We start from the raw sequence: 14,583 nt of genomic DNA, 5'->3' as shown, positions 1-14,583 counted from the left end.
CGGTTAGATAGTTTATCGATTTCCCACAATTAACTATTCTATGGCCACGAAATTAGAATTGAATTGGAAGATATTGAATTCTAATTCAATTCCAAATCATACGATTGATAAAGTGAAGTAATTAATATAAAATTGAATTTAAATAATTTGTGCGCACACACTATACACAAAATACACACTCACGCACACTTCACACAAAATACACACTCACACACACTTCACACAAAATACACACACTATCTACACATAATACACACACTACACACATTTCACACACTACACACATTTCACACACTTCCCACACTACACAAATTTCACACATTACACAAAATTCACACATTTCCCGCAATACACATATTTCACACACTACACACACTACACAAATTTAACACACTACACACATTTCACACACTTCACACACATTTCACACAGTTCCCGCACTACACACTACACAAATTTCACACATTTTCCGCGCTACACACATTACACACACTACACAAATTTCACACACTTTCACACTTTACACATATTTTACACATTTCAAGCATCCGATTTTTGGATTTTTTTTTCAGTTTTAGATTTTTTTTCCGATCTGAATCAAAAAATTGAAATTTTCCAAAAGTTTAAACTGAACCAAATTTGAAATTTTGGTTTGTGAATAGTGTACGTATTTTGGGTATAGTGTGCGTAGTGTGTGTATTTTGTGTAAAATTTATGTCGTGCGTGTAGTTTGTGTGTAATGTGTGTAGTATGTGTATTTTGTGTAGAGTGTATGTAGCGTGTGTATTTTGGGTAGTGCATGTATAGTGTGAAATGTGTGAAATTTGTGTAGTGTGTGTAGTGTGTGAAATGTGTGTAGTGTGGGAAAATTTGTGTAGCGTGTGAAATGTGTGTAGTGTGTGTAGTGTGTGAAATGTGTGTAGTGTGTGAAATTGGTTTAGTGTGTGTAGTGTGTGAAATGTGTATAGTGTGTGAAAATGTGTGTAGTGTGTGTAGTATGTGAAATGTTAGTAATGCGGGAAATGTGTGAAATGTGTATAGTGTGTGTAGTGTGTGAAATGTTAGTAATGAGGGATATGTGTGTAGTGTGTGAAATGTATGTAATGCGGGAAATGTGTGAATTTGTGTAGTGTGTGAAGTGTGTGAAGTGTGTGAAATGTGTGTAGTGTGTGAAATGTGTGTAATGCGGGAAATGTGTGGTATGTGAAATGTATGTAATGAGGGAAATGTGTGAATGTGTGTGTGTGTGAAATATGTGTGTGTGAAATGTGTGTAGTGTGTGAAATGTGTGAAATGTGTGTAGTGTGTGAAATGTGTGTAGTGTGTGAAATGTGTGTAGTGTATGAAATTTGTGTAATGTGGGAAATGTGTGAAATTTGTGCAGTGTGTCAAGTGTGTGAAATGTGTGCAGTGTGTGAAATTTGTGTAGTGCGTGAAATGTGTGAAAATTTTGTAGTGTGTGAAATGTGTGTACTGTGTGAATTGCTTGTAGTGTGTAGTGTGTGAAACGTGTGAAGTGTGTGTGTGTAGTGTGTGAAATATGTATAGTGGGTAGTGAAGCTATCTAATTTTATGACTATTTGTAATTCCAATTTTCTACTTTTGATATAGAATTCAAATCATGCAATTGTAAAATTTTGAATTATAATTCAATTCCAATTCTATACATTTTTGTGATACCATACAATGAAATTGGAATTATAGCCTCCAATTTCAATTCCATAGCTCCATTCTAGGTTCCCAGACGAACCCTATTATTGGTTGATTTAGTGAGTTTGATGTCATGGCACATTTTTTTTCATTACTTTCCAATCTCTTTCTCATGCAAATTCGAGTTCATGTAAATGAATTCTTTAATTTTATTGGCATTGCTGAATAGTCAGGAGGATTAAATTATTCTTTTTCGTTATTGTTGTGTCCATTCATTTAAACAAAATAGTACTCCCTCAGTACTGGAAGCATTACTTTTCGACACGGAGATTAAGAAAAAATTGCATAATGTATTAAATAAAAAGATAGTACTCCTTCAAAGTAGGAGATAGGAAAAAATAAAGAGAATAAAGTGAGAAGAAATGTGTAGGGGTGTCGAAATGGGTAGCGGGTATGGGAAACCCTCAATCCAACCCGCTACCCGACGACAAAGGGAAACGGGACGTGATTGGGTAGTTTGTTTTAAATTTTTGCGGGTATGGGTATACCCGCTACCCGAGCGGGTATACCCGTTAAACCCGATAATACCCGTTATTTTTAGGGTTAGGGTTTTAAAATATTTTATTTTAGTTTATTAGTTTCAAGTTTATATATAATTAGTTTATATTAAACTTTTGAATGGTGATTTAAGTTTAGACATGGTTGATGTTTCTATCATATTTGTTTATTTGAAGTTTGGATTTGCATTATATTTCATACGTAGTCATATTATATTTAAGAGATGAGAAATCACCATATTTGTGCATAGTTAATAGTTTGAAATCATGCAAATACAACAAAGTAAAAAAAAATACAAATCTAAAATCATAATGTAGCAACTAGCAACAATCCCAAAATCCATTCTACAATTACAAACATGTACATAAAATTATTGTATTAGATGACTAGCATTGATGATAAGCGAAAACTAAAAGCATAATACCATTGAATAATATAATACACAATTCATATTATGCATGCGGGTTTGGGTACCCGTAACTGCAGGTTTGGGATACACGTATAACTATAATACTAAAGTTTTTGGGTACGGGTACCCGCAAAATCGGGTTTGGGTATTCGCGGGTACCCGTTTCGACACCAATAGAAATGTGTTTATTAAAAAAGAAAATAATTACACTACTATGGAACATATCAAAATGGCAAAATGAGTTCAGTAGTGTACCAGGGAGAGAGTAATACTTGGTTGTTTCTACTAACATGGAGTACTCACAAATCATTATCGAATTTACTACTAATATTAAAGTAGATATTCATATAAAACTGTACCAGTCCACGAGACCCACTTAAAGGCCCAACTCTTTAGGCCCATTATCAAAGAGCAATTGTACAATATATGAGTGCCCGAACCATAATTTTGTTATGTGGGGTATTTGTGACAATGCTTTGGAGCATGGGTGATACGACGACTATATGAGTAAGGGAGGGTGTTGGACCGCTCTGAGGGGTGCGGTATCCGGCACCCTGCGTTACTAGAGGGGAGATGGGTGGGGCACCGGGGTAGGGTTTGATTTCAGAGCATCCACAACCTTGCTCTTGCCAACGAGCACGGTTATGGGCCCGACCCCACTTTTTCTGCCTGCTCCTAGGCAAGAGCACAACATCCACAGCCGTGCTCTTCCGCAAGGACGAGCACAATGGTCTCACCATTTCATTATTCAATTTAAATAAAAACATTTCCACAAAATTAAAATACATTAAACATACCCCGAATAATATTACAAAATACATTAAAATTTTAAAATTACATAATTAAAATCTTAAAAATAAAAATTACATAATTAAAATCCTAAAAATTAAAAATTACATAATTAAACTCCTAAAAATTAAAAATTACATAATTAAATTCATAAAATTAAAAAACCCACTACTCGTGGCCGAATTTCGCCCACATGTGTTTGATTAGGTCTTCTTGTAGCTCAACGTGGGTTCAGGTATCGCGCATTGTGTGCCGTGTTTCGATTCTCTCACTACCGTCGTATGCACACCTCGGCGTGGGGGAGACCTCGCGCTTGAGCTTCCGGCTTCATCCTCGTCGTAAAAGCTAGCCACCCTCGGTCCTTCATCGGCTATAATCAAGTTGTGTAAGATAATACACGTGTACATGATGTCGGCGATATTTTTCACGTACCACAGCCGAGACGGGGCCTTCACAATGTTGAATCGGGCTTGAAGGACCCCAAAGGCTCTTTCGACGTCTATCCGCGCGGACTCTTGACGCTGCGCAAAAAGAACATGTCTCGAGTCTTGCGGGTTGCTGAGCGTCTTCACGAAAGTCGACCACCTTGGGTAAATACCATCGGCGAGATAGTAACCCATGTGGTATACATTTCCGTTGACGGTGAAGTCGATCGCCGGTGCTACACCATTCAACACATCATTGAAGAGGGGTGAATAATAGAGCACGTTCAAGTCGTTGTTGGATCCGACAACACCGAAATATGCATGCCAAATCCATAGGTGGTAGTCGGCGACCGCTTCAAGGATAAGTGTTGGGCCGTCGCCTTTGTGGCTGCTTAAGTGTTGCCCCCTCCAAGCAGCCGGGCAATTCTTCCACCTCCAATGCATGCAGTCAATGCTGCCAAGCATACCGGGAAAGCCATGGACTGATTTGTGAAGACGAAACAACCGTTGACAATCATCGGTGGTTGGTGCCCGAAGGAATTCATCACCGAAAGCTGTACAAACGCTCTCGCAAAAATTTTTAAGACAAATGATTCCAGTGGACTCACCGACATGCAAATACTCGTCGAAGAGGTCGGCCATTTGCCCAGTAGCGAGTTGTCGGATGACACACGTACACTTCTGCAACGCCGAGAGACTTTGTCGACCGGCTGCATCTGGACCTGTTTGGAAGAATTCAACACGGGCAGACAATGTGTTGACAATACGCATAAATAAGCGCTTTGACATGCAAAAACGGCGCCTAAAGTAATCTTCCGGAAACCGCGACGGGTCGGCAACGAGCCTTTCGTGGACTCCCTCCCGGTCACGATGGATGTAGCCGAGAGTTGTCTAGTTGGTTGAGGAGGAGGGACGGGGGTATTCGGTGCGACATATGCTTCATAAGCAGCACGATGTTGTTCATAGTATTCTTGTTCTTCGCGCTCCGCTTCCGCAATGAGATGGGTGAAATCTATTTGAGGTTTTGAGTGAGAGATGAAGGTGTAGATAAGTTGTATGAAAAATATGAATGAGAGATGAAAGAGAGATGATTTGATGTGAAAAATGGATGATTAATGTGTGTATTTATAGATGATTTTGGAAAAAAAAAATACAGAAAAATGGGCAAAAAAACGGTCATTTTTTGGGATTGGGAAAATATTTTTTTTATTTTTGGTATTATTTTTTATTTTGTTTTTAAAAAAATGATTTTCCAACGGATATACCGTTGGCCAATCACACGCTGCCACGTACGCTGCTCGCTGGCACGGACGTGCTCGATGCATCGAGCAGCGCCGTGCCAGCGGCAAGAGCGCAGCGGCGGACAGCGGTGCCGCGCCGCTGGCACGGACGGACGGACGAGCGCGTGCTCTCCGTTGTGGATGCTCTCAAACTTTATAAGTAAAATCACATTTTCCCATTCATTTCATTTATTCTTTGATTCACTTAAATAAAATTATTTACCATAAAAATTATAAATCTATCCAAATGGATCTGAACAATGACGATATCTACGGTACTAATATTATTAATATGACAATGGCGATCGAATTAACATATTATAGCATTAAAATTCATCTTTTTTATAAATGTAATTTTTTTTACTAAATACATTTTATTATTTACAGTGTTTTTATTTTAATTATATAAATTGATTGATAATTAAAAAAAATTAATAGTTAAAATCAAAATTGTTGAAATAAATGTATGGGTAGATAGATGTAAGAGAAGAGGTGTGAGAATGTAAGAAATTAGGAAACGATGATGTAAAAAATGAAATGTATAAATTGAGGCACGGGAAGGGGCATCTATCTACCCATTGACTATCAAAGGTAACGAATATACAGTGCATCATTTTACATACATTTTGTGATGGACTGATGGTCCATCCTTCATTTCATATATTTGGTGTAACAATTTGCAGGGGCGGACGCAGAAAAAAATATTGATAGGGGCTGAAATTTATAAAATTTGTTTTAAAGTACTCCTTCCGTCCCTGAAAATTTGTCACTTATTTTCTTTTTCGTTCATTCCAAGAAATTTGTCACCTTTCACTTTTACCATTTTTTGTAGTGGACCATACATTCCACTAACTCATTCATACTCACATTTTATTATAAAACTAATATATAAAAGTAGGACTCATACGCTACTAACTTTTTCAACTCACTTTCTATTACATTTCTTAAAACTCGTGCCGGGTCAAATGGTGACGAAATATGAGAGACGGAGGAAGTATATTTTTAGGTGTTTTAAATTATTTGTAAGGGCTTTTACAGAATAATGCACACTAAATTTAGATATATTTCAAAATTTTATAAAAGAAAATAGTGTTAAAAAAATATTCATTGAGGGCTTAAGCCCTCCCTCTCTATCACATGGATCCGCCCCTGACAGTTTGGTCTCCATGACTAATAACCACCGAATTTAGACTCTATTTGTCTTGATTTAACAATTCTAAAAATTAGTTAACAAACTTTTTATATGTATGTTGTAATGTAGTGGCCCTTAAATGTTGTCCCGGTTTGCTTCTCATGTAACCAACCTAGGTCTCGGTAGCCCAAACCGTCATGTAACCCTACCACATGGCACACTCTTGTGGTGAGTTGAGGCTGTGTGATACGAGTCTTATACTATTATTATTTAGTTTAGATATATTAGGGATTTGCATATCTTTTTCTATATCTTTGTTTTCTTGTTCATTAAGTCAGTAGCATTATAAATAGGAGTTATTGTTATCACTTTATTCATTCAACCAATTAATGAAATCACTATTTCGCCCAACTTGGCTTGAATCACAAAATTCTATTTCTCTATCGCTCCCGACGAGAATCTCTCTCGCGCTCAGCCCCTTTTTGCCGTCCAAGTCACGACCCAACGTTGGGCGCTCGACAACGACGACATCTCGTTTCTTGATTTTGTGTGGAAATCGACGTTAAGGATTTAAGTCCTTAACAACTGGTGCTTTCATCCAGAGCTCAGCATCCTCCGTCTGCGTTCATCCATATCCCCAAATAAATCACCACCATTTCTACCGCAACCACAATTCAGTCCGTCAACATGTCATACGACTACGCCGGCTATCGTCGTCGTCAATACGACTTCCCTCAGGCCACACAGCCATTCCGTCTCTACCAGCCGGCCCAACCTCGCCGTGTAACCAGTTGGGACCCTCCGACCAGCCAGGTGGAAGTACTTCGCCCCCCGTCGTGGCCTGATCCAGAATCACCCTACGTGTCACACCACTTGGATCCACCTGATCGTCGCCCACGGCCGAGATACCAGGCCATCGGGTGCCACGATCGCGCGCAAGACGCTTGGCCCCGACACCGCGGTGGCTACGTCGAGGGGGGTGGCCACCTATCTGATCGCGGAGATCATCAGACCCAATTAGGGTTTGATCGCTACCCGACAACCGCAACGCAGCGGCACCGCCCAACGTGCTGGGACCCACCAGCGCAACAGCAGGACCGCGGCTACCCGACCGTTGACCGGGCCCGACGCTCGGAGACGTGCTGGGACCGACCTCGCCCTTGGGAGGAGGTAAGAGCGCGAGTCCAGCCCGCCTCCCACCAGCCCCGCTACTTCACCGAAAAGCCAACGCGGGACCTGTACAGTCAGCCCGCGCGTGTGACCAGTCAAACTCCAGAGCAGCCACGCCTGCCGCTAATACGGGTCTCCCAAGCGGAGAAGTCAGAACGATCCAGGTTGGGTCTCTGCTGGCACTGTCCCGAGAAATGGGTGAGGGGACATGTGTGTAAACAACGCATTATATGTTATGCGGATGATGGGGATGAATTTGAGGAGAACATTCAAGATGAGAATTTAGCCGAAGAGAAAACTGATAATACTTACGAATTGTTGGTTTAAGAGAGGAAGTGTTTGCACTGGTGTAAGGATAACTGCCTATTTCTACGTGGATTTCTTTGATGGCAATGTCCCAAGTATTGTTCATCGTTCGACATCACTCGACGTCGATACACGATTCATCCCTCCGTGCAATGACACGCCATATTTGAGCATTCTTGGAGGTGATAAAGGGAGACATTCAGCTGTTCGATATGTGTTTGATCCAGGAGGAGACGTCTAGCTAAAGCTTTTGCTTTCAACTCTCGTCCTTGGTTCGTGGTTCCCACCTTGAGGACAAGGTGGATTTTAACCGTGGGGGAGTTGATACGAGTCTTATACTATTATTATTTAGTTTAGATATATTAGGGATTTGCATATCTTTTTCTATATCTTTGTTTTCTTGTTCATTAAGTCAGTAGCATTATAAATAGGAGTTATTGTTATCACTTTATTCATTCAATCAATATATGAAATTATCATTCTTTTGGCTCAATTGAGTAGCAAACAAGAAACATCTCCTAAGGTTGCCGACGAGGCTGATCTCGCGCTCAACCGCCCCTTTTTGCCTTCCAAGTCACGACCCAACGTTGGGCGCTCGACAACGACGACATCTCGTTTCTTGATTTTGTGTGGAAATCGACGTTAAGGATTTAAGTCCTTAACACTGTGTCATTTATATACTCCCACACCGCCTCTTTGCCTCACTTAGCGTGTTGCCTTTTCTCCTCTCTCTGATTCTCTGAGTGATGATTATAGGGTTTTCTCTCTTTTTCTTCTCTAGTGATCTCTCTGTGCTATGAGCTTGAGAGTTCTGCTTCCTCTCTCACCTTGCGTGTATACACTGTGTTTGTGAGTGAGTGTGTGTGTGGAGAAACTGTTAGTTTTGGTCTGATGTACTTGACAGTGCATGGTGGTTTCTTCCGGTGTTGGAGAAGCTGAAGAGTGGTGTTTGGCGGTGGCTTAAACTCTTGTGTGTATCTTCAACAAGTTGGTTGCTGATTTAGGGTATAGTGGATACGGTGAAGCGGATCTGTTGTCTGCTATATTTTCTCATTGGGCGCAAATCGAATTGTGACCTAAGGGATTTGGGGTCGGATAAAATAGACATGTGCAATTGTACCTGGTGCAACTTAAGCCTATTTGGTATCTTGAAGTTTCCTATTATTTCTTTATTGTTCTCGTTCAATATTTTACTATGTGTTTGATTTTGAACGCTTCTAACCTATGTGCTAAGTGTTTCAGGTTTGATTCATCATGATTAGGAGCTTGTAGATTTGATTGTATAGTTAGATCTATAGATGTATTTGTATTACTTTGTAATTTTTCGGAGGGTTGAAACTTAACATGTGTGATTAAATTTCAATATAACGCACGAGTATTGATATTAGTTGTATTCCAGAATATAAATTTAGATAGTTAAATGTAGGAAATTTGTAAAGCGCGAAAAAATATATAATTAAAGCAAAATAATTACTTTCTCCTTTTTCTTTTTAGAGAGTAAAAGCGCGAAAAAATATATAATTAAAGTAAAATAATTACTTTCCCCTTTTTCTCTTTTAGAGAGTAAATGTAGAAAAATTTTAAAGTACGAAAACTACAGAAGTAAGCAGAATAATATTTACTTCACCCTTTTTCTTTTTAGTGGTATCAATATAAGTTGTGTACCATTGTAAATTTATAACCATATTTATTGCGCACACTCTTGTAATGTAAGGAAATATCACCAAAATATTTATAATTATAAATTTATGCAAATAAAATATTAGAATATAAAAAGGAAATAGATTATTCATTGGCACGGCATATTGGCATTTACAACTCACCTCAGCTTCAAAGACAGTATTTAAAAAAGTAGAGCATATAAAAACATTCCTACCACCATTTTATCATATAAACGATTGTATATAGTAATAACATATTTTCTTATTCAAAGCCTCACCATTTCTGAGTTAAATCCTAAGTTGGTAGTGTCTGCAAAAGAAAATCAAGGCTTGTTAACGAATAAACAATACGAATTTGGCGTGCAATTTAATAATTTAATGTAAGATTAATTCTTACTTAGTGGAGCCCAAGATACAAAAAAGCATGCTCCAATAACAAAGTAGCACAACAAAAGTACCAGCCCCTTCATGTAATGAGAGGTTCCATCCTGTCCAAATGTCATGACACTTTAGCACTATCTAAAATTAAAGTTATGTTTTATTTATTATGTCAAAAAGTAGTCTTGAAAATTTTAAAAAGTCGACTTTAATATTTTACCTGTAATGCCAACGATGTTATGAGTATCGACAGCCCAAGAGAAGTTGTTTCAATTAGGCTTAAATCAAGATCCATTTTCACGCCAATTATCCATGAAATTATCACAGTCAAAGGAACCTGATAAAAAAATCATGTATAAATGAATCGACTTATAAGAAATATTTAATTGAACTTAAAATAATAAATTAGCATAAATATATAAAAATAATACTAATAAAAATTACACAATGTCATTCAGCGTGTCACATCAAAATTTGGAGGGCTGAAATATGGACGCAATATATTTTTTATACAAAGTCGATAATTTGAGATTTAGTTGAATAAATAAATGGGCATAGTTTAGAATTTAAAGTGAATTTAACTAATAAAAAAATATCATTTTAAGAACTGTGAGAGTCGATAAGCTTACCACAAACATGGCAATTTGAGTTGCTGAACCAAGAGCCACCCCTAAAGTTATATCCTGTGACATAGAAATACGTAAATTATTTGATAAGATAGATAACTCATTTATTTTGAAGTTACAAGAGAACTCACTAATTTGTTCCTAAATGCAAAAATGATGGCCCCCGCGTGTTCTACTGCATTCCCAACGATCGGTAGTAAAATCACACTAATGAAGCCCACAGACAATCCCCATGAATCCGACGCCGCCTGCAACAAATTCATCGATATTACACTAATTCCGTTAAAATCCAAAAAAAATGTATATATGTACTAACTTCAATGGTGGCGACGACGTATTCCGACAGCAGCGCGACAATCCCAGTCATCAAAACTAACCAAATCAAGGCACTATATATCCCAATCACCGGCATCTCATCCGATTCAACCTCATTTGATTCCGCCGCACCTTCCTCCTAATAAATACCAATTAAAATATAAAAATCACTAGTCAAAATTTGATTTGAGATTGGTCCTAAGTAACTAAAAAATGGAATATTTAAATTTAAATTTAAATTTAAATTTAAATTTAAATTTAAAATTAAAATAAATAAAATATGAGAGTGTGAGTCTCACTTGTTGAAATAACTGACGATGGGTGAAAAGCTGGAAAATGAGATAACCAAAGTAGGCTATGAGCATGATTATGCTGCTGGCACGTGATAACGCCAGCGTGGCCAACGCCGTTAGTTCCGGATCGGATTTTCCGGTAAATTTGAACATTAAAGGCAGCACATGGCAGATTAATCCCAACAACAAAAGCAGCGAGTTCACATCCGCTTGTTTCTGTCGCCACAAAGTTAAAATCATTTGGCATCAAATTATATACTCCTGTATTTTACTATTTCAGAACTACTATATATATATATATATATATATATATATATATATACTCGAATTAGCACGTGCATTATAATATTAAATTATTAATGAATATGAACAAATTTGCGAAAATTAGAGGTGGTTACCCGTTCAAACTTTTGCTCCTTGGATATGTTTGCAATGCCACCACAGAAAATAGAGGAGCCAAGAACTAAGAGGAGATTAGAGAGAACTGAACCCAAAAGGGAGTATTTCACCACAGCTACTTTGTTTTGAATCAGAGCAAATATGGCAATCACAAGCTCCGTCACATTTCCACATGTCGCATTTAGAAGCCCCCCAACTGCAACCCAAATTAAATCAAAGAAATAAACACATACTACTATATAGTAAGTCATTTGTTGAGGATTTTGCCATTTCTCACCGAATATGATTATTCCACAAACATATCCCTCAATTGTCTGTCACCCATCCATATTTATTTCATAGATTTCTACTAGCTAATTAATTCCGACCACACACATTTACATTTCGATTTCTGAAAATGATAGGGAGTAGTACTATTATTACCTGTTGGTCCGGTGAAGAGAGCAATCTGCCTGCACAATCATGCAATAAAATAAATCAATGCTGGTAGTAAAATATAGCGTAGTAAGTATAAATTATTCTTACTCTGTTAAAAAGGTAACACGCTCTGCAAGAGGAATGAGTCCCAGGCAGCTGAGAGCGAACACCCACGGCTGTACACATTCAAATGCAGCAATGCAAAAAATAATCTTAGTTAATTAATATTTTCAAAAAATCATTAACTCAATTGGAATTGAATATCAGCAATGAATCGATCTCATACACTGCCGAAATGGCGGTAGTTAGCGACAATGGCGAAAGGGATCGCGACGAGGAAAATGAAAAGCTTGGTCCCCAGCAAAACCTCCTGAAGATTCCCCAAAAACCTCCTCAAAAACCCGACCCGAATACCCGCGAGCAGCGCCCGGTCCGACTTCTTCCGCAGCGACGACGACGACACATTGTGGGCCGTGCGGCCGTTCCGCATCTCCTTGCTCAAAACCTTAATGTTGCCGTTCTCCAACAGCCACTCCTCTGCAGAAGGCGACGCAGAAGCCATTTTAAAAAAAAAATAATAATAATAAAAAATTCACATGCAAATCTCGCCCTGCTCGAGTTGGAATAATAGCAAACAAACACACACACACTTGTAGTTGGAGATACATATAAATACGAAAAAAAACAAAATTGGTGGTTTTTTTAAAATATACTACAAGTTAGATACGTGTGAGCGGCACGTGTGGGCGGAAAAGTACAAGATAAGGAAGTTTCGCGGAAGCTGCATATTTTGGTCTCCTTTTATAGGTTGTTTGTTGTGCTTCTTTCTATATGTGCTATTGCCGATCACTCATTGCATTATCGTGTGTAGGCGAAAAAGTGATTGTAACAACACTTCACACACTACATGTGAATCTCCTCATTTTCTGTTTATTCTCCTTTCTATTTTTCTTTCCGCTTTTGTTTTCATCAAATACCCCTATAATTTGCATACACAATTTTATCTATTTTATTTTCATACCCCACCTGTCCTAAATATATATATAGAATAGTTTTACCATTTTAAGGCCGTTCCCGAAATTGGACCAAATCTAAATATGAAAAGCTTTTGACCAATTACTCATCACTAATATTATAGACCCTACGATCCGCTAACACTACTTTCATTGTTTTTTCCTATCTCTTTCTTCCTTTACCAATTGCATATTAAAATCTTTGACACTTATAAGTTTGTTTATTTTTTAGGATAGAGGAAGTATTTCGAAATTCTAATATTGGATTCTTTAAAGAGTTCAATACACAAACTTAGTTTATTACTTCCATTGTCACTAATAATTTGTCACTGTTTGATTCGGCATGAGATTTAGGAAATGTAATAGAAACTGAGTTTAAACAGTTAGTGGAATGTGAGTCATATTTTAGTTTTATAAAAAATATTAATGGAATTAGTTAGTGGAATGTAGATCCACCACAAAAAATAGTATTTATAAATGAAATGTGACAAATATTTGGGAATAGACAAAATAAAAATTAGTGAAATTTTTAGGGATAGAGAGAAGGAGTATTACTTATATTGGTGTGATCTGAATTCCTATATTATAAACCGTGCATCTCCATTTTCCTATACCCAAAATTTTTTGAATATATTGATGCTTCAATGGATTAATTTGTGTATTAGGAGGTTATGTACGAGTCGTTTAGTACACTTTTTAATACAATATGTAAATCACCATAGTACGAATTAAACATACAATTTATGTCTGTTGGGTTACAAACCTATCCCACGTCGGATGAGTGTGAGAAGTTGGAAGGTGTATATAATTCCTGTCCAACCCCAATTAGTTTGAGGCCTTTTGGGAGTGACCCAAAAACAAATCCGTGCGGGCTTGACCCAAAGCGGACAATATCAAACTAATGTTGCAGTCGATGATCCTAACAATATCGTTATTAACTTATTGGTTGTTCCATGTTACTTTCAAATAATAATTTTTTTAGTGGGTTCAATTTTGGTAAAAAAGTAATGATTATATTTATTAAGTAGCTTTTTACAAAGTCAATATGTTTATGTTGGAAGAAGGTTCAATTTTCGTACAAAAACAAACTTAGTACTAATTGTGGTTCCATATGCTATGCATGATTGTGCTTTTACTTTTTTTGTTTTCAGATTTTTACCTATGTAGCTAGGTAAGATTTTTGTGGTTACGATTTCGGTTCCGGTTCGGAAATTGTCGGTTTCGGTTTTGGAAATTATCGAACTGGAATCGAACCGCGAGAGTGTTTTGCGGTTACGGTTCCAAAACCAGCCGGTTACGATTTCACGATTAACCACTCGACCCGTAAATCGAGGGTATCTCATCTCAACCTTTAAAGAGGATGTTAACTAAATTTTATTTTAGCTACTCAAAGCGTGAAAATATATAATGAAAAAAATTGATTTCTAGTGTCTATTTCATTATGGTTACCAAATTATGAACGAGCCATTAAATTTCCCACAATAATGAGAAACATCCAAACGATAATTGTACTCATGTAAATAATGGCAAACAGTACTACTTCCATAGTTACTATGTTACGGTATGTACGTATATTGAGAATAAAATGTGTGAATCACTTTCTAGAAAATTTACCAAAACAATTATTTTCAAACATGAATTGGGCATGTGTGATTCTTCGGATCAGCAACAACAAGATCTTTTGACAGTAACTTGAAACTTATTTTTTTATTCGGTTGCGGAAAGTTACGTGTTATGACTATCTTATCTATATATGTGCAGA

The 14,583-nt window shown here is 37.4% G+C and overlaps 1 protein-coding gene across 1 annotated transcript; it reads right to left on the bottom strand.

The window, feature by feature from the left end:
* Positions 1–9,481: 9,481 nt before the first annotated feature.
* Positions 9,482–12,469, bottom strand: LOC121792101 (vacuolar cation/proton exchanger 3-like). Its single transcript, XM_042189906.1, has 11 exons — positions 12,095–12,469; positions 11,917–11,984; positions 11,815–11,843; positions 11,391–11,587; positions 10,999–11,208; positions 10,701–10,838; positions 10,516–10,632; positions 10,388–10,441; positions 9,979–10,095; positions 9,778–9,868; positions 9,482–9,690 (listed from the first exon to the last, which is right to left on the bottom strand). Exons 1-11 carry the CDS (start codon positions 12,368–12,370, stop codon positions 9,647–9,649), a joined length of 1,341 nt encoding a protein of 446 aa, XP_042045840.1. The 5' UTR covers positions 12,371–12,469; the 3' UTR covers positions 9,482–9,646.
* Between the last annotated feature and the right edge of the window lie 2,114 nt (positions 12,470–14,583).

This window comes from Salvia splendens, chromosome 2 (assembly GCF_004379255.2).
Source record: "Salvia splendens isolate huo1 chromosome 2, SspV2, whole genome shotgun sequence".
NCBI classification, from domain to species: domain Eukaryota; kingdom Viridiplantae; phylum Streptophyta; class Magnoliopsida; order Lamiales; family Lamiaceae; genus Salvia; species Salvia splendens.
Note: the sequence above shows the minus strand (reverse complement) of the source record. Positions and strands in the feature narration are given on the sequence as shown.